The sequence below is a fragment of the Montipora capricornis genome, chromosome 8, assembly GCF_036669925.1.
Source record: "Montipora capricornis isolate CH-2021 chromosome 8, ASM3666992v2, whole genome shotgun sequence".
NCBI classification, from domain to species: Eukaryota; Metazoa; Cnidaria; class Anthozoa; order Scleractinia; family Acroporidae; genus Montipora; species Montipora capricornis.
The window spans coordinates 5,682,514-5,705,013 of NC_090890.1; the positions used below are offsets into that span (position 1 = coordinate 5,682,514).

Consider the following 22,500-nt stretch of genomic DNA (forward strand, 5'->3'; position numbering starts at 1 on the left):
ATCAACAATCCACACAATCCCCACTAAGTAAGGTGTTCCATCAATTATTTATATTCATTTGAAAATGAGTAGTGAGAAGTAGTGTTTTTGTATAAATATTAAAACAAGTGCAACCACTATTAAAAACAGCCGTCTCTCAGGGCTTTAGCCACGGTACTTCAATTCCAAGATGGCCAGCGCACAGACGACGAGCACATGGGTCGATGTGACTTTGGCCCATTCCTCCATGCAAAAAAAGCAAACGTCCCCACCCTGGAGCCCAGATTCTTAGTCAAATTCCAGAGGGTGGAGAAGGCAACAGAGGTCAAATGCCCCACATATGCCCGGGGTCCCCCCCCCCCCCCCTTGGGCTTAACATTGATAGATGCATAATAATATTAATGTATTCCTGGTATGACTACACATGTTACATACTTTATTTATTTGGTAAATACTGTGACATTTCTTTTGTTGTTTAAAATGCATACAGCCATACAGCTATGTACAATCATATTATTAAGGACGGTGCCTACTATTGTTATCGTGCATACGTTCTGCGCATCTCAAGATACTCGGCGTTCCTATCCGTGATGCTTACTAATACAGGCATATTTTTGCGCGGTTTAAAACTATCCGGAGAAAGTAGATCTTAGTTAGTACTCTTGGTATCCAAAAAGAAAATTGGGGGTAACCATGCATTTTTGAGAGATAATTAAGCCTCAATTTTAGAAGGAACGCCATACATTGCTCTGCATTTTAAAGCTTTTTACAAATATTAATCATGAATTATCTTTAAAAAATGCGTGGTTACCCACAATTTTCTTTTTGGATTTCAATAACACTTGTAAAGATCTACATTTCCTGCACTATCACAAACCGAGGGAAAATTATCTTTGAATTAGTAGGCACCGCCCTTAAGTAAAACTTCATTGTAAATTGTTATTAATTTGTAACCTTTGCTATCACAAGATCCATGATTCAATCAAATTTAATAATATTATTACCATAATTTCTAAGTTGTGCAAGAAGGAATACATAAAATTTGGAGAGCTTTTCTCTCCTGTGGCAGAATTAAACAAAAAGATGTTAAAACAATGCTTGTTTTGTTCTTGGTATTATTGGCATAAGAATCCTTGACTCATGCTGGATAAAAATTAATGCTGTACATAGGGTTGGGGGGACCTTGTGTCATGCATTTGACAGAAAAAAAACAGTGTGTGGTGTTAGATCAGTACAGTTACAGCTGTGTGAATGTTACTTAAGGAGCAACAAAAGGAAAGTCTGAATTATTGAATGGATTGGAATCCATGACCTCGGTGATATCTGCATTGCAATGCCATCAATCTGCTGGTAATTAATGAGCTATCAAGCAACTGGGAGTCACCCAAAGTCAAGATCAAGAGAAGTATGCTAAACCTTGTTTTTCTTTTTTAGTTCTTTGACTGTTTTTGTTTTTTTAGGAGTTCCGTTTCCTTTTAGGTTTCATGGTAAATCCGTTTACACTGTATCTATCATATACATGAATGCATACCACACTCTTCTGATTGATAAAGAACAAATTGTTTGAACATTGGCTGTTATTGTGCAAGACCTTGTGCCAGGCTATTGAGTTAGTGTGAGAGCTAGGTCAATGTTTATTGAATGTACCATGGATTTGACAGTGTGGTTTTTCCTGTACGAATGCCAATGTTAATAGAAGACATGCCTGGACAAATGTAAGTTGAGAGAGCAACTGCAGAACATTATAAATGTGGACAATGACTGCTTAACGCTTTTAATTCAAGCAGCTATTTCAAGCAGTTCAATCCTTGCTCATCCTGTCATCCCATTTTTTTTTCATTGTTGTTACAGATGAGAGCTCCACCTGTTTCGTTTCTGGCTTGTTTCAAGAAAGGCATGATATCTGCAAAGGTATAAAGATCATTTATTCAATACATTAGTGAGAGTTAATGGAATCACCTGTGGTGTAAAAAGAGGTTGGTCAAAAACACAGGTCACATTCCAGTCTCTGCTCCAGTGATGAACAACTAAGCTAAACGTTTCCCTTAAACCTGAAACAACATTTTTGTACGGTGATTAGGGCTAAGGAAACACTTTTGGTGTTGTTTATTTGTCTGTAGCAAAGTGACATGTACCCTGACCTGTGGAATCTGACCTGTGTTTTAGACCCACCATATCATGTAAAAAGCCCAATCTGCTTTGATGTGTTCTTATTCAAACATCAAGGTGCCTGGGATAAGTGTCATAAATACCATCTTATTTTCCAGAGCCTTGAGGTCATGCTTGGTGTTTAAGTGAACTTTAATAATTATTAGTATCACAATTGGGCTCTAAGATTTTGGTGATAAGATTGGGAAGCCATGCTTAGTCTGAAGACTACATTCAGCTCATTCAACAAGTGGGTGAGGAAGTGGGAATTAATGACACTGTCAATCTTCTCTTCAATCATTTCCAAAGGAAAAATTATTTTTATGACAGCAATTTTTTTATTTGAAGAAAACATGATAGATACTTTTCATGACAAACACATTTCCTGAAAATTTGACAAGCCAGCTTTTTTGTAGCAAATAAAACTTGTTGCATGCCTTTTTTTCCCAAAAGTGAAAAACTCACCAGATCCTCCAGTTCCATGTATGGCCATGCCAAACTGTTTCTTTTCTTTTTCTTTATTTCCTGGAATCACCACATATCTGCATGTACACAACATTATTTTTTAAGTAAGTAAAGTTGTGGTTAACAGCAACAACAACAACAACAACAACAAGAAAACAACAATAATGATAACTTCCTTAATGTACATTTTGTACCAAGTCTTAAAACCATGGAGCAAATACCAGCAGTTTTAAGTTCTACTATGACCAAAAAATCAATCATTATTCTGAACTGATATGGAGCCTGGGAGTTTTTTAGATTTGTGTTTTGCATGACTGTGCAATAAGCTGCATCTGCATAGCAAGTAAAATGGCGTTGCTTTTCCCTAGATCCAACCCTCTGAAGTCTAGTCAGTCAGTTTTGAATGTGAATAATGGCAGACCATGAAATTCAAAACTTATAAATTATCACACTCAAAGTAAACAGCATTTGGATAAAAATCAAAGCTCAGAATTTTGCCTGTCAGTTGTTAAGCAAACACACTTTCAAAATCTGAAGGAAAAAGGAAAGTGATTCTTTGATCATAGTTACTGTTAGTAGTACTTTATAATAAGTGAATTTGAGACAAGACTGTGAATAATGGTAAATCAAGCAATGTTACTAACCTTGCAACAATTTGTAAGTGAGCACTCCTGAAATCCTTCAGGTTTTCTACACACTGGTTGTATTCCTCAAGCAATTGGATATTTCCACTTGTTAGTGCTATCAAGAGCAAACGAATCTTCATGTCAAAAGGTCAAATTAGAGGAAAAAGAACATCTTGCACTAAACAGCTTTAGTTATATTATAAAGAACTCACCAAAATGTCTGATTGAGGGTCCTTGTCCTACAGCCTCTATAAATGCACGATGTTTTGGAGGCATGTAATAGCGCATTCTCTCCAAAAAGTTGCCAACTGAACTGCTATCTATGTTTACAAAAAGACAAAAAAATGCTTGCAATATTTGAGAGTCAGGTCTGTATAAAGCAGAAAACAAGGGTCTTTAGTGCCATGTAAAATGACAGCATGATATTCATACATGACCAGTAAAATTTAATAGTAGGTACAAAATACCGGTATCTGTTATCCCACACATAAGCTTTCAGCTGTTGCTAGAGGCACTCTCCACTTATGTCCAGGTTTGACCCTAATTAGATGCACGCCCAATTTTGACATCCAACACAAAGTGTCCCTTTAAGTCTAAGCATTTGCTACCTATTTTCAACAATAAGGTAAGGGTTAAGGTTAGTGATATTTTTAGCTTTGGGTAAATGCAGCAGTTAATCTTCACTTAAAGAGCAGCATTTGGGGGACACTTTGTGACATAAATTGTCTGTATTCTGAGACACAAGTGATGTTGAAGTTGGCCAGAAGAGCAAGGGGACACTTCGTGATGCTTATTGAAATCCGTGTGCATCTAAATAGGGTCAGCTAGAGGCAGTTTCCCTGTAAGGGTCTTTGCTGGAGAGCTAAGCATTCCATAAGGTGGAAGCCTAACTATTATTATGGCCTTACTGAACCGATTGAGACTGTTGATGATAAATGAAAATAACTCGCAATTTAGCATGATGAGTCCATACTTTTACCTGCATGGATGACACCTAAAGCAGCATCTAAAACTTGAAACACTGAAGATTGCGCTGCACTTCCACCAGAATACTGACGAAAAAAGTTAAATGACACATAAAAAGGCCTTCTTACTAGTACATTTGAAGATATGCAAATAAATAGTAACTGATTTATACTGCCCTCAGTCAACATATAAAAAATATTGTTTTAATTCTTTTATTGTTTTCATCCAGATGCTTCTTTTAACATGTCCACTTGTGGATATGAAGTTCATCCTAGTAATTATTATTCTTGATGTCCTCATGGTCCTTTCCTTGTCAAGCCCTCACAGCCATTGGTCCCTCCCTGCCCACCACGAACAAAAGTCTCAACAACACTGGTTCTCCATGATATCCACTGGCACCACTAGGAGGAGCATGCTCAGTTGCAGAATACTATTATACTACTACTACTGCTGCTGCTACTGCTACTGCTGATGGTGATGATTATCATAAAGTCTTGTGTTCTACTGTCATTCCTTCTTACATTATTCTTCAAGGCAATTGCATGGGTCAAAAGACCCTAGATACCTTCTACTTCAGTGTCTTCCTGCATGTGTGTGGGGGTGGGTGCATAGGATTGTAGAAATTGATACCTCCCACTTAGTCCCGGCCTCTGAGTGTGAGGTTCAGGGGGAGAAGAGGTAGCTAGTAGTCCAGGGGAACAGGGAGTGGGATGTGGTAGGGCAATTCCTTACTAATGTTTATGTAAGCATTCTCAGAAACATCACTTACTTTCAATGGTGTCTTGCTAACACCTTCATACAGGAGACCATCTGGCAAAGTGGGATTGCCATTCCACCTACAACAGATGAAAGCCTTTCTTTGTCATTATAAAACTATACTGAAACAACCACGTGCTACATTGCCTCATTGTTGGCAAGCGTTTTTTTATGTGGGTCATTTTGTGTTTTCTATGCATTCTGAAGACCGCTCACAAGAACCTGAGCAACTTAACACCAGCCAAGTCCTTCAAGTTGAACATTATGAACAGACATTAATGAGGAACGCCAAAGAAAACGACAAAAAATATGTGACAGTCAAGCACAATACAACGAGAAGATGATCAAACAGTGTAACAAGAAAGATGAAAAGAAATGCAGTGAATTTAAAGTTGGCGATGTAGTATCAATAAAAATTGACATTCACCCTAACCATACCAACATAGCTTAAAATAATAAATCAGTGCTTAGGCCGAATCTGTAACTGTGACTGAAAAACATCCCTTGGTTGAAAATAAAAATTTCAACCTGGCCCCTACCTCTCTAAACCTAACCCTAAATCCTAACCCTAATTGAACAACCCCTTGTGCTGAAACTTGAGACTTTAAGACTAATATCTAGACAAAACACATACACACTGTTTGAATGAAATCTACAAATGTACATTAAGTTGTCAGGTAATAGAGAAAGGAGAACAAAATAACATTACTCTATTTAAAGCATAAAATTCACAAGGCAAACACTATTTGGACTCAAATCACACTCTACCTATTCAAAATAGAAAAATAAAACCAGTTTCAAAAAAATAAAACCAGTCTTAAAAAAATAAACCAGTTTCAAAAAAGCAAACTGATTTGAAAATTGAATTTTGTACGAGCGTACGAAAATTGAACCATAACATATACACTTGCAGAGAAGTTTGTTATTTAGGTACCTACCCAGAAAGATATGGCCTAAGATTTTGGTAGAATTCATCAGGATCAACAACATCTAAAAATGACATCAATATTAATAGGAAGACTTAGTGATCCTCAAGCTCAAACATTTTTTTTTTGTTATTTTGAAAAAATCTTCTCACCCTCAGTGAACACATTGAGCTCTTTTTGAGATTTCTTACGTGCCACACAAGTTTTGTGAACTTAACAAAACTTGCAGATTATTAATTTTGTACATGGAATGAGCTATTCGTAAGACTCGTGTAAGTGGCTGTTTGAAGTGGCCCACAAAGTTCAATTACTGGAGAAATTCAACAACAGATAATAAGAATAATAACATTTGCTTGCTTACCATTTGTTTGCAAGAATATTGCTGTTAGCTTTATTATTGTCGTTTTGATTGATTTCAACGCTTTCATCAATCCTACCCTGTCAGAATTCTTGACGGACTGAAAAAGAATTAAAATACAAGTACATGTAGTTTGGAGATGAACAATCCAATTAAAATTGGTTAAGAGCCGAATAAATTATGTGCTCAATGACTTCTGATGCAAATTAATAATGTTGGTAATTTTTCAGTTATTTCTTAATTCAGAAATTTTTCAGGAAGAAAGTTCTTTAGGTTAATTGTAGAGTATCAAGTGACGTCAAACCCCAGAATCTTAATTGTAACCAGACTCACTGTGAAAATATTTCTGCAATAAACATCTTTTGAAACAAATAATAATGAGATAGCTATAAACCTTATCGATTTGTTCTTTGGTGTTAATTAAAAGTGAATTGAAGGTCTAATGCCTTGTTCTCATCACTTTCCATAATATAATAACACAAAAATACATTGTTCCTTTAATTTGTAGATTACCACCATCATGACATTTTTCATGACTTTCTATGATTCAAATTCAAATTCAAATTCCATGACTGCCTTCCAATCCAGGATTCAGGAAATTTATTATTTTTTAAATTCCTATTTTTTACGTATTAAATAAAATTATATAACTTCCTGAATATGCAATACAATATAAAATTATACTTTAATTGACCACTCTCCATAGTGTCTTTTCAGATCCATTGAGACACAATCAACAAAATGACAGAACAGAAAACAACTAGCTGTTTAGAATCCCAACTGGCGGAAGGCAAACCAGTAGGCTATTTACAAGTGCAAGGTGAACCAGGGACTACCAGAATCAAATTCAACAAGTGGTCAGAACGGATCCTGAACCCATGATCTCCAGGCCCCAGTTGTTCAAAGGGTGGATAGCGCTATCCACTGGATAACTCAATTGGTTTTGCTACTGTTTATGCGCTGGATAGTGAGTTATCTGGTGGACATATAAGCTCTATCCATCGTTTGAACAACTGGGGCCAGATCTTAAAGAATTGCCCTAACCACTCGGGGGTGCATTTCCTCCTAAACCTATTATTAATAAAACAAATTGAAAGTGAAAGCTGTGGTCTGATTGGGGGTGCATGGCCTTGGCTCTTAATTACTATAATAATTGTGGAAGCCCTATACATACTTTTAGACTAAATCCCTAACCCTAACCCTAAATAAAAGTAAAACATCACCCATTCTTCATAGCTGCTATTACACTACATGTGAGGATTTAATAAACATGTGCTGAGCCCATGAGGCTACAAGCCTTTATCTTTAGCCACTTAACCCATTGGCTCCCAGGGGTTCTGGTTTAGGCCAGTTTGGACGTTAAAGGGTTAATGGGGAGTGATTATTTAATTTAGGCTCACTAACAGTCACTAACTAGTACATAATTCTTGAAAATAATTATTCATTTGATACTATAATCATAATAATTATGTTCTCTGAAAACAACACTGATCTACATGTGCACAGTTTTAAAAAAAACAATTTTTTTTCAATAATGTTCACTTTCTGAGTCAGTTAAGAGGGCTGACAGATTTTCTCTCAATCAATACTCTAAAAAAACAAATTTAAAATTGATAATAACAATTATGACAATGAGAATTTAAAATAATAATTATTATTGATTGTTATTGTTAAAATGAATTAAAATAAAAAATATTATGGCTTATCTTAGATAATTGAAAGATCAAGACCTACGGCCAGGGAAAAAATGTGGCAAATAAGAAAAGACTATAATAAAACAGGTTGTTTTTGGGAAGACCAGAGTACTTAATAAAACAAAGTTAAGCGGCAATGAACTGAATGAGTGGGGCATTCCTGACCTTTTGTCCATCAATGACAGCCTAAGGAAATAAAGATATGAAACAAATATCACTCTGTTGAAGAAAACAAGCCATTTACCCAATTTTCTCAAGCTGAAACAAAGTGGATGCATTAAGTTTCCTCAATCTATGAATTTGTATATATGCGTATACTTAAATGTCAGCTGTCAATTTAGACAATTACGTGACTTGCATATGTTATGTGTGAAATGAGTCACAGTACTGTAGAACTGAGATAGCCCTCATTTACAGGGAAAAGACCAAAACAAAGTTATTAGGACCTTTCAAGCTATTCCTTGAATGCTTATCGTTTAAATAGCTGATTTTGTTGATGACTTGCTTCTTACAACAATTAATGATAGTGCATGTGATCGGGCCTGGTATATGCTTGCATGATTATGTGAATCAGTGACTGAATGATTCAGAAAATTCTGCTTGCTACGTACTAGTAAGACTTTCACTTCACTGTTTATTTGGGATACATTTTGAAAGATCACAAATCATGGGCACTTACATGCAAACCTCTTCCAAACTCTAACTCGATAAGGATAGGGATTTTCACAAATCCTTTTTCAGTTGATGAACCTGTAATCATTATTGCTAGATCCATATTTCTGAGGGATGAAATAAAAAGAGTTTACTGAACTTAGCCTTAGAGGCATTTCAACTGGAAAATAATTTTAGCTCTTTTTATGTTAAAGTGCATGCAGAGCTGAAAGTAAAAGTTAATTAAAAATAAATAAATGCTGTCACTAACTCCAGTTTTTATATTTTACGAATAAAATAATATTATTATATACTAAAGAGATAGTAATAATTATTATTAAGTTGTCCAGATAAGTGTGAGGTCGATCACTTCTCTTTTATCTCTAGACTTATAGACACCTGAAAAATTCAGGTGCAGGCTCCAACAGGATTCAAATATATTATAAATGCAGTTTCAAGTTTGGGTTGTAGGGCTGATTAATGTTAGGCTTCTGTTAAGTGTTTATGAGTGAATAATTTACGGTTAGCATTAAAACACTTAAATGGATGTAATCAACACTAGTGATGTTCATGCCTCTGATTCCCTGTATTTGTGAACATATAATTATAACTGCACCCACTGAAATGATAATTAATGCTGAATAAAGCTCAACTTACTTCATGCTGAGAGGCCTCCAGTCAGGAAATAGAAATACCAAGGTATAATGTGGAAAAAAACCAAGAGGGATAAAATAGGTAAAACAATTAAACTATGGTATTTACAACATAAAAATAATAGTAATCAAAGGTCTGTCTACATTCACCCAAGAGAATTCAATCAAATATAATATTATTATAATTTTATTAAGATTTAGACCATGAGAACCATTCTAATTTAAAATTTTTTGTTAAGCATCAAAGTGTCATGATTTACCCCTAATAAATGACAATGATGATGATGATGATGCTGTTGCTGCTGGAAAATACAAATTAAGAGGAAAGGAAAGCTGCCATAATCTTAATACTTAACATATTTATGTAAGGATACCAACAGTTATAACAAATAAACGCCTTATTGACACTTTTTAAAAGGAGGGGGGAGATGTCGAGTTAACGATCTCAGTAGTCAAAGAGTTGTAAAATTTGGGTCCTTGATAAAAACGGAAAATTGTTTGATGTTTGCCTGAACAGAAAGGTTGACGAAAAACATGGGAATTTCTTGCATTGTATGAATGAATTTGTCTTTGTAAGGTAAATAATTTTGCAATCAAAATTTACAGGAAGAATACAGTTTTGATAGGAGTACATGAATAAACTTAGTTGCAAAAGGTGTATGTTTTTTAAAGATTGGATCAGTGTGTGCATATTAGAATTGAGTTTTAGGTAATTTCATTCAGTACTTTTTAAGCCTCTGTGACCTTTTCACTTGAAGTCGTTCATTTTACTGCTCATAGCGGCATGTCTAAATATTCTGGGGGTGGGGGTTGGTTGAGGTATGGGTTAGGGTTAGGGTCAAGAGACCCAAGTTTGCCTTACAACTAGCTTTTACTGTGTGGGACAAGATACAGAAGTTTCTTTCTTTAGAATGAGCAATGATTTAGGAGACATTATTGGCTTGGTATTGTTTGAGTTGCCTTTAATTTCTTGTGTGGGTTGAAGTATATGCATATTCAGCACTAGGGTTTTAACTTGTTGATGCTTTTTATATCTTCACTGGAGTACAGTTTCAGATTGCAGTCAATTGTTCTAAGGTTACATTATTCCTGTTTGCATTTATATAATGTTTGTGCAGAACACTTCATATTTATTGCAAACTTTTTTGTAAATTGGTTCTTGGGTTCTGCAAAATTTCTTGCATGGATAGATTTTCCAAAAAATTATCTTAACTTCTTAGTTAATGACGTCTACAGTTATGCTAATTAATACAAAAAAAAAGATCTAAAATCCAACCAAATGCAAATGTATTGTTGTTGACTTTCTTGACTATACTGTTGCACGTGGAGCCCCATTTTCATTGGGAATACAGTCGTTGAGCATGTGCGCACGTTTAAGCTTCTCGGTGTCACTCTCGCAGACGACCTGAAATGGGACTCCCACTGTGACATTATAGTCAGGAAAGCTAACAAACAGCTATATATATGTCCTACGTCAGATGAAGAAGTGTGGTGTCAGCAATCAAGTTATCATCGTAGTTTATTGCTCATTTGTAAGATCAGTACTGGAAAACGGTTGTGTGGTTTTTAATAACATGTCCAACTACCTCTCAGAATTGTTGGAGAGAGTTCAGAAACGAGCAATGAACATTATCTTCCCAAGTTTAAGCTATGAGGCCACGCTCATTAATGCAGGTCTCGCAACACTCAAGTCTTGCCACATAGATTTATGTAAACGGTACATGTCAAACTTGGACTTGGACCACCTTGGTTAGGAAGCTAGCCCATTCTAGTACCCTGTCTGTCCAACATGATTATTGCATGAGGTCGGGCACCAGAATACGCCCTCTTAGAACAAGAACTAATAGACTAAAGGACTTTGTGACTGTGAAATATCTATAAGTTATTCCTAATCTCCCTGTAATTCAGAGCTTGCTCTGCGAGAGCTCTGCTATTATGAGTAAAGTGCACTAATTTTCAGTAAAATAAAATACAGCTTACTGGCTTGGATCAATGCATTTCCAGTTATAGAGCATGTAGCTACAATGTGTTATTACTGGAGGAATACCTACATAGAGTTTTGAAAAGATTCACCATTAATAAAACGGTACAAAATGCAATAATTACAAGTAATGATTGTTTAGGTTCTGACTATTTCCAAATGGCTTTTAAAAAGCACACAGTTAAATAATCATGAAAAGCAAGTTCTTTTCAGACTGCTCCATCCAATCTTTTTACTTAGAGCCAAAAATGTTCAAACACCTATAGCTACTATCTTGGACAGATTGAATGAAAAATTGACACTACCCCTTCCCCCAAAAGAGACAAAGGTTTGATTTGAGATTAAATATCATTTTAGGTCTAATTAGGCCTAAAAAGTTATTGCTCCTAATTTCAGTCTTAATGTGAATCCCACTCTTAATCTCAAATTATGAATTACTGTAGGTCTGCTGGAGCAATAACGTTTTAGGCCTACAACAATATTTAATCTCAAATCCAACCTTTTTTGGTTAGTATTCAAATGTATTGTGGGGTCTTACATGGTGTTGCTCTCCTCACTACAAAAAGAAGAAGCCTTCTCGCTGGCTAACTAAAGCGTAACCTAATGTCCATAGAATATTATTTTGTTTTAAGCATAAACCTCGAGCAATCACTTAGGTTTATATTTAATACCATTCTCACCTAAATGCTTAGCTGCAGCCACCCAAGGGATTGCGAGACACTTTGGAATAATCTGCAACCGAAGGAAATTTTTCTAAAATCATCTCATACAAACAGCTTGATTAAGTATTTAAAAATTACTTTTCTTAAAATGCTCATGAAATAAAACACAACCCATGCCACTAGACTATTGTGAAAAGCTACTTGCATCTCAGGCATAAAAAAACGTTTAGGCAAGGGAAGGACGTACCTATATACTTGCATCTCAAGCATAAAAAAACGTTTGGGCACGGGAAGGACGTACCTATAATGATGGTATTTGATCCTCTCAGTGAGTGCTAAGAATTAACGCATGTTGTTTGTGACTGTTTCAACAACCTTAGCATATGCATGCAATTGCATTCAGTCATCTTCACAGAGTGAGGTGAAAGTGATGTCAGTTCATATAGTACAGAATTACTCTTGTCTTTGGACTAATAGGCTGCCAGAAAGGTGATGTTATTGGTTATCTGTATGGTTAGTCACGATTTTATTGCCTGTGAGGATCCATCCTACAATGTAAATTAATTAAAGCTCTGTGTTGGGCTGCTGTCACTGAAATTTGTCTGTTGTTTGACTGTTTTGATTGTGTTGCATGTGCACTTTAAGCCATAATATGCAGGTAGGCGTTGGCAATAGTTCGTTACTTAGTTGTTTTTTAGACAAATAAGTAATTCATGACTAATTAAAACAATAATAATGTAAGTTGCAGGATCTCCATATCTAGTGGATTATTTACATGTATAGTGTTCATGCAGTGAGTTGTAAGTTCAGACCATTTAGATCGATTCACCAAATAAATATAAGTGGCCTGGCAGCTCAGGAAGAGAGGTGTCGAGAGGGAGGAGGACTTGCCAATGAAAGGGGCGAGGATGCTCGTCATCTCACTTGGGGGTGTAACTTTAGGATTTTGGTCTCACCTAGAGTGTTCTGGTCAAAACGCCACCATGAGCGGTGAAGATCTCGTTAAGAATATAAAATATAGGAATATGTTATTTAATATGTTAGGGGTCAAAACAGCCTGGGCCACACCCATATTGGTTTAATTCAAAATTTCTGGTGAGTATCCCAGCCCCTTCATATGCAAAGTCTCCCCTATCATCAAGCCATGTCAGTAACAAATACCTTTGCTACTCCCGCATCTCCCTTGCACCATACATATGCATGAGAAACACAGGCGAGAACCAAATGAGCTCGCTTCCACTCATCTTCCGATGAAAGCTTGTTATGGTCTAACAAGGGAAGCTGCAAACAAACAATGTAACTTTATGATAATCATTTTGTGACTGACTATAAAAAACAACAGAAATTTTGAAGAAACCAATATACTCAGGTACCAGAAAAAAAGCATGCAATTTAGTGCAAAGTGGTGATATTTATTTAGTTAGTTAACCGCGCACCGGTGGTTCAGTTGGTTGAGCACCGGGCTGTCACGCGGGAGGTCGTGGGTTCAACTCCGGCCGGACCAACACTCAGGGTCTTTAAATAACTGAGGAGAAAGTGCTGCCTTTGTAATTACATCTGGAAAAGGTTAGACTCTCTAGTCTTCTTGGATAAGGACGATAAGCCGGAGGTCCCGTCTCACAACCCTTCAATGTTCATAATCCTGTGGGACGTAAAAGAACCCGCACACTTGTCGTAAAGAGTAGGGCATGTAGTTCCCGGTGTTGTGGTCTGGTCTTTCTGGTCTGGATAGGGTAGGGTGGAGCACCTCGCATAGGACCTCAAGTCCTGTTCGTGCTCCTTCCCTCTGGGCAGGTTTGCCCAGTAGAAGAGACAAACCAGTTGTCTCGTAAAACAATAACCCTTTCACTCCTGTGGGGTTCCCCATTGACAAGTAAAATCGTCTGGCGTTAGACAGAGTAAAATCTATAGGTCTCATTGGTCCTTACATGAATGAAAGGGTTAATGGGAACATTGAGTGAACCTAGCTGTTGTTAAAGTTAAATTAATATTATCACATATTTAGTACAATAATTTTTTATCCATTCTCTTTTGTTATTTCATGATTGAGAGCAGGAGTAGCACAGTGGTGAGAGCAGTAGCAGTCAGTCCTTCCACTAATGTAGCCATGATGTACATGTAGTGGGTTTGCTTCTTGGATCAACGTAGCATCATGTGGGTTGACCATGAGTTTATTGGTTCTCTACTCTGACCTCCAAGAGGTTTTTTCTTTGGGTACTTTTTTCCCTCTCACCAAAAATCAACATTTTGGTTTGAAAAAATGTTTAAGGATCCTGGGGTTAGACAAGTGATGGATGTGGTGATGTCAGAGAGGGGGAACACAAACAGCCTCAGTGAAGAACTGACGTAAAAACAGTGCAACTGGATCAGAAACCTGATTGGAAGGAAGGCAACAGCTATAAAATGGCACTGGATTGGAGTTGACACGTGAACGGAAAACTGGGAATGAGGTAGACATTGGGGAAGGATGGCAGAGGCAGTAGTGGTAGTAGTAGTAGTGGTAGTGGTGGTGGTGGTAGTAGTAGTAGTTACTGTAGTAGTAGTAGTAGTAGTAGTAGTAGTAGTAGTAGTAGTAGTAGTAGTAGTAGTAGTAGTTACTGTAGTAGTAGTAGTGGTAGTTACTGTAGTAGCAGTAGTAGTAGTAGTAGTAGTAGTAGTAGTAGTAGTAGGTACTCTAGTAGTAGTAGTGGTAGTGGCAGTGGTAGTGGCAGTGGCAGGGGCAGTGGCAGTCACAGTCGCAGCAGCCGTAGTCGAAGGAGGAGGAGGAGTAGTAGTAGTAATTTATGTCTGCATAACAATTTACTACAAACTGAAGATTAGCGATGAATATTTTTAAGCAATTGCAGAAAATCTAGCCACTTCCATCTTTTCATAGTAATACTCTTTTAGTAATAAGATATGTTACAATACCTGCTAATCACATGAAAATCAGTGGCTACATGTTCTACTGGCTGGGTAATTCTACTGTCCAGCCAAAATTTTCTTACTTGGTTAATCCTTTGACGTAGAACATCAGGATCTTTTACCAGACGTGGCAAGTTTCTTCCAATTTCCTCCCAGGGAGAAAAGTACTCTGGTAGACATTGCTGTTTAATATTAATTAATTAAAGTATCTTAAAGTCAAAATCAATTCATGCAAACTTAATTCCCAAGTGGGATGTTATGGGTTCAAAGCCCAGGCAGACATTTTACTCCCAGACTGCCTTTCATTAAATAGAGAGACTAAGGATTGTGTTTAATAGTAATAATACTGTCCCTGGTATTAAATTGACTATATTTAATTTTATAGTTGGTTTTTGTGAGCAAGTCTAAGCATGTGGGGTTTCAACAAAACGAAGACCCCCTTCTGCATTGATTTGCATTTTCATTTGTCTAGGGCAAAGAAATGACGTGTAAAAAGTGATGAAATTCCACTTGCTTGAAAGATTTCGCAAATACCAATATCGCATTCAAGTCTTACCTGAAGAGTCAGTGACGGGTATTCTTGCATGACTGTACAAAAATGAAGGTTGGGAAAACCAGGCAAGATAAACCACATATCTCTTTTTCTCTCCCTAGCCTCCTTCCCGACAAAATCCCACTTGCCCCAGACAGGGAGGAAAAACTCTGACAGAGATATTTCAATTGATCCAAAACATTTGCCTGGTGTCATGACAATAATTAGTGCAAAAGTTTTACTTGCGGTTTAATAGCACTATGATTCTGAAAATTCTGGGAAGTTTATATAATTTTGTCATTTATCACTTTATTCTATTTTAATTACACTGTCTCTGAATTTTATAGGGGGTCAGCGGACAGGAGTCGGACCCCAGCAAGTACAGGTGCAAGTGTCCATTTGAAAGCCAGCAGAATAAAAGCTAATAACTTTACAGTAAATTGATTGTTAGGCTCGATTTCCAGACGTTTTGGCCCCACACCAACGTTGGGAGGAGGATGATACCGGACTCCAAAAACAGCTGGAATCGAGCCTAATTGATTGTCAGGCGTTGCATGTAAAATTCAAATTCAAATTCCATGCCCGGTCTCAACTTGCTTTAGTGCATTTTCAAGACAAACTGTTGCAACTCGCTAATAATTCATCGACATCTGTTACATATCATTTTAAAGCGAGTCGGGAGATCGCGTGACGTTTCACTCATACTGGCTTCTTTTACTAGTACTCAGTACTAGTAGGAGTATTGATGAACTTAAAAATTCTAAAGTGCCTGTAGCGTTTTTACTTACCAACGGTTCGCTTTCCGGGACAAATCCTACAGTTGGTGAAACATCAAAGTCAGTAGGTGAAGGAACACAGGCCATCAGTGAAACCCCTTGATCGCTCACAAGGCACGCTCGAAACAATACAGCAAATAGGCGGGAATTGCAGGAATGGAAAACACGAGGAGCAAGGAAAGGGGAACGGGGAATCTCTGAAAGAGAGAATATACAAAACGGGGTAGCGCATTCAGCATTCAGCATTTAGGTAAGAAAAAAGAACTAGTGAAGACCACAACTGGTTTTCCCAGGTTTATTGAGGGATATAATGTAATTTCCGCGAAGATCATGCATAAGAAGAGGACGGGAAGGAAAACGTTTTTTTCATACAACCAGGAAAACCCTTTTAAAAAAAAAAAAAACAAACCTACTTTTGTAAAGTAATGAATGTGCTTATTTCATAAAGATGTAGTAGTTTGACTTGATGTAGTAGTAAGAGGACAGGTCATCTGCAAATATGAATCTCGTCATTCTCTTATTTACATTATACCGTTTCTTTGACACGAGGATTACAGCGAAATGAAAGCACAACTTTGTCGCGAATTTTCTATGATAAAAACTTGTTCAGAAAGCCAAAATCTACGTTAGCAGAACACACCAGACCTACTCCTGAGTATCTGGCTAGAAATCTTCTCCTCTGGCCGCGCTTCAGCCATTCCATGAGGTCCATGAGGGACAGTCTCGTTCTTCTCAAGTTGCCTCGCTCATGCACAAAAACAATTGTGGGTAATCATCGGCTGCCATTCCATGGCAAGGGAAGACTCCTGATTCTCATTTCATAGTTTTTTTTATAAGTGTCGGGCCGCCCAGTCCTACCAGCAAAATACCGCATCGATTGAAGTTTTTAGCTTACAAAACTTGCCCAAATTGTACCGGTAGGTCCTGGAATTCGTCCACAGAAAAGCCAGAGAGACAACTTCACTCGTGAAGCGCTATCTTTACAAGAGAACATTTTAGGAGTCCCAGACTGCATGAAATTATCTCTCAGACACGCATGGTTCGAACGTTGTCAATTTAGCGTATGAATTCGATCGCCTAAATATTCAAGGGAAAACTCATCTTATCTGTCATATGAATGAAGGGGGTAGTTTCTAAAGAAACTGTAGTGCTGCGTCGGTGTGGAAGTAGAATACAAAAATTTGGTTTTATCAACGGAGTTGGTAATGTAAATTGGCCATCGTACAGAGATTCTAAAAGCTGACGTTTCGAGCGTCAGCCCTTCGTCAGAGCTTTTAGAATCTCTGTGCGGTGGCCAATTTACATTACCAACTCCGTTGATAAAACCAAATTATCTGTCATATGGTAAGCACTGGAGTCGCAGATTACGAAGTGTACGCACGCGCTCTACTAAAGGTAACATACATACAGGCATAAACTTTGTTTCATCTCGAATTTCAGAATAACTACAGGGGCTAACATCTTCGAGACATTACATTTACAGCTAAACTATATAGCATATACAGATAGATACTAAATACATAATATTTAAAGATATATTAATCAAAAAGAAAAGCCGCTGCACAAAATGCGGCCCTGGATTATCCTTAAAACCAGTAAACTCATTGGTACCGGGATAAAATCAGAATCTCTAAAAAGTGGAAAAGAGAAGAAAATCTATAAAAGGGGAAATCTCTAGTCTAATTTTTGCGGGATGCGTCGATGGGGAAGTCAGGCGTAGGTGGCCATTTTTGATTTGCGTAAGTCCGTTCCAAACTTTGCGATTTCGTGGAAGTCATAGGAGTAAAAAATAGACTTACTAACAGATGTGAAGTGATTTTTTTTCGCGAATTTTATCCTAACCCTGAATAGCTTTACAAACAAGGAACCATATTTTTTAATGTCATCATGTTTCAGAGACTCTTTCTTCAGTATCAACGCGATTGCCATTACAAATAGAGGTTTTTCGTGAAATTACTGCAACTCTGGATGTCTGTAAAATACTAAGATTGAAACCACTGGCACATTTTGAAAAATGTCAGCGTATCTTGACAATATTTCTTAGACAAAAACCCGAGTTCTGTTAAGTTCTGTGCATTCCTATGAAGTTCTTTCTGCCGCAAAAATCACGGGCCACAGCCTCCACGTCTATGGTCATGCATTTCCCGGCACATTTGCATCAGAGCAAAGGAAGACAGCCGTTTCGTTTTCATGGTGGAAAGCAGATAGGTTTTTATTCTGCGCATCGAAGTGAAGGAGCGTTCCGGGGTGGCCGTTGAAACCGGCATTGTGAGGAGAATAGAGAATACCGCATTTACATTTGGGTAGAGGACTGGATTTGCCCTCTCCAGGGTTTCTGCCAGGGTCGCTGGGCTCTTACCAGGAGGAGAATGCTGCCATTTTGTTTTCCATCTAAGGATTTCAGTATCATATTCTCTCTTCTCAGATAGATCGGTTTTGTATGTGCCATATACCTTATCCGAAACTTCCCGCTTGTGAATACATGCATGTAGCCTTTTGGGGACAAGATACTGTTTTACGAATCGATCCTCCTGTGGTAGCAGCCTCTCTTGCATTTGTTGTACAAGGTGATCGACGAGGGAAATTACACGACTCTTCGCCAGTAGGATTAAATTAAGGACTTTGCTTCCTGTGGTTCTTGGCCTCGTTGGCTGTCATCGGCTGCCATTAGCTGCCATCTACTTCCACCGTTCGTACACCTCTGTCCAAACTAAAGGATCGGCTCTCTTAGTTTTCATGATATCTATAACCACCATGACACAACACATTGAAATGGTTTCCTTCACTTTGAAACAACCACGCGAGGTTAAATAAATTCATGAATTTTCTTTCTTGGTCTTTTCCTAAAAAATACGAAATCAAAAGAGAAATCATTCACCGGGGAAAATTTACGGATAATGATGTCCAAAAGTTTGTAATGCCGGGCTAACTACACCCCTGGAAATGAAACGCGGGAATGGGATTATCAACTGAAGTCTCCTGGCTGGGATACTCTTGAGCATAGATGTCTGCCAGTCAGTCCTCAGTTTTTTATTAATTCCGTAACCCTGGCTCAATTACTTTTCCCAGCAAAATTAGGTCTACCGACTAGTCGCTACGAGCATACTTATTTCCAACCCAAAGCGAATGTTTCAGCTTTTAGTTATTTTTTTTTTCCTAGAGCCATACGGATTTTGAACTTGCTCCCAAACAGTGTAGTATCCTTGGACACATAAAGATTAGATCGTTAAAAAGACGTTAAAAGGTGCCTAGTCAACTTCTTAGGCTGTAAACGCAGACCGATCCCTCCCCCCCCTCCCAGTACTAGAGAAATCTATTTTTGGGAGTATTTTTTCTAAGTTCTGGTAAACTTGACCATCGTAGGGAAATTTGAAGACTGACCCTTTTTCAGAGCGAATGGCTAACGAAGGGCTAACGGTCTGAAGAAGGGCTAACGCTCGAAATGTCAGCTTTCAAATTTCTCTCTTCATTAGTGTCCCCTAATGAGAAGCCGTTCGAGTATTTATGGCTCGTTGATTGCGTATTGTACTTGGTAGTTGCTGCTTTTCTTTTGTTAAAAGGGTGGAAGAAAGAAACGCCTGGGCAGTTTATGTGTGCGCGAAACAAACCAACCGCGAAATGGAAACGTGCGTACGAAGAGAAAGTCATGGAAACTCGGAAGAAAGTATCTATTGCAAAGGCGGAAATGAAGAGAATAAAATTGAACCGCGAGCAAACGAAGAGAGGTAGAAAGAACCGGGAACTTTTTAAGATGGAATGTAAAACGTTCTCTGTCGGAGAGTTGGTTATTACATGGAAAGAAATAAGGCTGTGCTGCGGAAGTTGAAGAAGGGATTTGTTAGGAGAAAGAAAGTAGAGGAATCAAGGTCGTTTAACCGAACTTATCAAGTGGATTCAAGCAGAGTTTATAAGGTGTTTAATAAACTTGCAAGGGATCAAGGGACTGACCGCCCGGTGTATAAGAGCATGGAGGACGTTGATAAAGGATCAAACACTGATGAATTGCTTGACAACATTGAAGAGGCTATCGGATTTTGGAAAGAGTTGTGGGAAACCCCGGGTACAGGAGACGCCTCTGCCAGCAAGCTAGAGGAGATGAAGGATGTGATCGGTGAGCATGTGCCACTCCCGGCCGAGGAGGAATGGGATCTACAGGTTGATGAGGTTGTGAAAAGAGTGAAAAAGAAAAAGAACTGGAGCGCCCCGGGGCCGGATAAGATATCTAATTATTGGTAGAAACATGCTGAGGCCCTCCACCACGGAGTGATGCACTGCTTCAAATATATCTCTAAGCTGCAAGGTGACTTTCCCACGTGGTTTACTGTAGGAAAGACTACAGTGATCCCCAAACGAGGAGTGGTATCCAGCGATAACCAAAGACCAATAACATTCCTGAATACAGTTTATAATGGTTCACCGCTTGTTTGTTAAGACCTATGGATCAGCACCTGGATGTGTACGGGCCAATGGAGGCGGAGCAGAGAGGGGCGAAGGAAGGATACAGTGGCACCACGGACAATTTGCTTATTGACCGGATGGTTACCCAGGATTGTCACCGTGGGAGAAGAAACCTCAGCATGGCATGGGTTGACGTGACTAAAGCCTATGACTCAGTGGACCACGAGTGGTTGAGTGAGACGATTCCCAAGGTTGCTAGCGAGAGTGGTTACCAAGCTTTCTAAGGCCTGAAATACCAGGATTGTTACAAGAACTAAACTGGGGATGGAGATGTCGGAGACTATCCAATTTGGAAGAGGACTGCCCCAGGGGGATTCTCTATGTCCGCGCCTATTTACTATCTGCCTGAATCCAATCTCTTGGAAACTCAAGGCAACTGAAGGATATAGACTCTCGAAGCCGATTGATACTAAAGTGACGCATTTGTTGTACATCGACGATCTTAAGATCTTCGCTGCCTCCGCACCTAGGCTTAATACCGTGATGAAATCATCAAGACCTGCAATGCAAGATGGCCTCGACTGGAATCCGAAGAAGTGCTCTGTTGTACACCTCAAGAGAGGAGTGAAGGTAGAGGACGCCGATAGCTTAGCATTTGACGAAGCATCAGTGATCAAATGTCTAGAAGAGGGAGCTCAGTATAAGTTTCTGGGCGTGTTCGAAAGCACATAACAAGAAGATCTGACATCTTTTAAACTCGCCGCCCAGGTGTACTCGAACAGAATGTCCATCATATGGTCCAGTCCACTCTCTGATTTCAATCGCATCGTAGCCTCCAATCAGTACGCCTTACCTGCCTTGACTTACTTGTATGTGGACACAACACCTTCTCATCACGGAACTTCAACGTATTGATCGTGAGATGTGCAAGATCGTCGTAGACTCGCGGCAAGGAGGAAAGCACCCGCTGGGCTCAACTGCCTTATGTCATCTTGCAAGGCAGTGCGGAGGACGAGGTCTGGGTTCCGTCGAAGCCGAGTACAAGGCGATTAAGATCAAAGGTGCACCTAACCTGTTTAAGAACGAGGATCCAGTCATGGAGCTGATGCGCCAGTTTGAAGACCGTTCAGTAAAGCTAGGACATTGTTCTATTGTCAAGGAGGCTTTGAAGTATGCGCAAGAACTTGGAATATAGCTAAATTTGGTGAACCCTAACCCTAGATGCTGTACTGAGGATGGAGATGACATCCCTGGTACAAATATCAACAGCAGTTGAAGCGAGCTCAGCAAGAAAAGAAGGAGGACGTGTGAAGTCAGAGTTGGCCAGGGAAGCTGATCGCCTCGAGATGGAGTGACTCCGAGCTGAGTAACCGGTTTTTTGATTGGCTTAAGTGGTAATCCTGTCCATCACACGTGATTGCCGGTATCTATGAGCTGTACGAGCAGATGCTCAATACACGAACCTACCAGAGTAAAAAGGCAAGAACTGACGTGACGTGACGTGACGTGACCTGGAATGCACACTCTGCGGCAAATCGCAAGAGGCGGTAGCACATATTCTGGCTGGATGTTCTGCGCTTGCGCAGAGCAAATATCTCCACAGGCATAATTGCGTGCTGAAGATTCTGTTTTTTGAGAAGCTCCATGATCTACAACTCGTAGACACTATACCGCCATGGTACTCCCCGATCGAGCCAAAACCTGTCTACGAAAGCGCAGATGCACAAGCCTTTGGGATGTCCCGCTGTACGCAGAGCACGTGGTAGTGAGCTAGAGCCAACCGGATAGATGCTAAGGGTGTGGACCACAAGTGGAAGATTGTCACCATCTTAGAGATGAGTTGTCCATGGATGGACAACAGAGCTGCGAAAGACCAGGATAAGAAAGAGAATTATGCCCCCTTACGGCGGGAACTAAAACAACACGGTTCAAAGGATACCGACCAGGGGCCGGTTCCTGAAAGGAGGAATAAATTATACCTGACATAACAGTTACTCCAGAGATAAATCTGCTATTCTAACAGAA

General features: G+C 38.8%; 2 protein-coding genes across 2 annotated transcripts in view; one reads left to right on the forward strand and one right to left on the reverse strand.

Annotated features, from left to right (window-relative positions):
* Positions 1–1,663, forward strand: part of LOC138058962 (glycerophosphodiester phosphodiesterase 1-like) — an 11,564-nt gene extending 9,901 nt beyond the window's left edge. The window contains exon 5 of the mRNA XM_068904436.1: positions 1–1,663. This exon is cut by the window's left edge and continues 1,989 nt beyond it. The gene's annotated coding sequence lies outside the window, so the exon portion shown is untranslated.
* On the reverse strand, positions 393–16,223 carry LOC138058961 (indoleamine 2,3-dioxygenase 2-like). Its single transcript, XM_068904435.1, has 16 exons — positions 16,090–16,223; positions 14,853–14,951; positions 13,027–13,146; positions 11,884–11,935; positions 11,203–11,269; positions 9,227–9,241; positions 8,598–8,697; positions 8,084–8,104; positions 6,228–6,324; positions 5,879–5,930; positions 4,954–5,020; positions 4,198–4,270; positions 3,431–3,538; positions 3,237–3,333; positions 2,593–2,669; positions 393–1,882 (listed from the first exon to the last, which is right to left on the reverse strand). Exons 1-16 carry the CDS (start codon positions 16,162–16,164, stop codon positions 1,800–1,802), a joined length of 1,203 nt encoding a protein of 400 aa, XP_068760536.1. The 5' UTR covers positions 16,165–16,223; the 3' UTR covers positions 393–1,799.
* Between the last annotated feature and the right edge of the window lie 6,277 nt (positions 16,224–22,500).

What these genes read in the sequence shown, in the direction of transcription:
- LOC138058961 (XM_068904435.1), bottom strand. Translation starts at nt 16,164, where the DNA reads ATGGCCTGTGTTCCTTCACCTACTGACTTTGATGTTTCACCAACTGTA. An exon ending in ACCCTCAATCAGACATTTTG is followed by an intron (nt 3,334 to 3,430) that starts GTGAGTTCTTTA and finishes TGCTCTTGATAG; the next exon opens with CACTAACAAGTGGAAATATC. An exon ending in ACATGGAACTGGAGGATCTG is followed by an intron (nt 1,883 to 2,592) that starts GTGAGTTTTTCA and finishes ATACCTTTGCAG; the next exon opens with ATATCATGCCTTTCTTGAAA.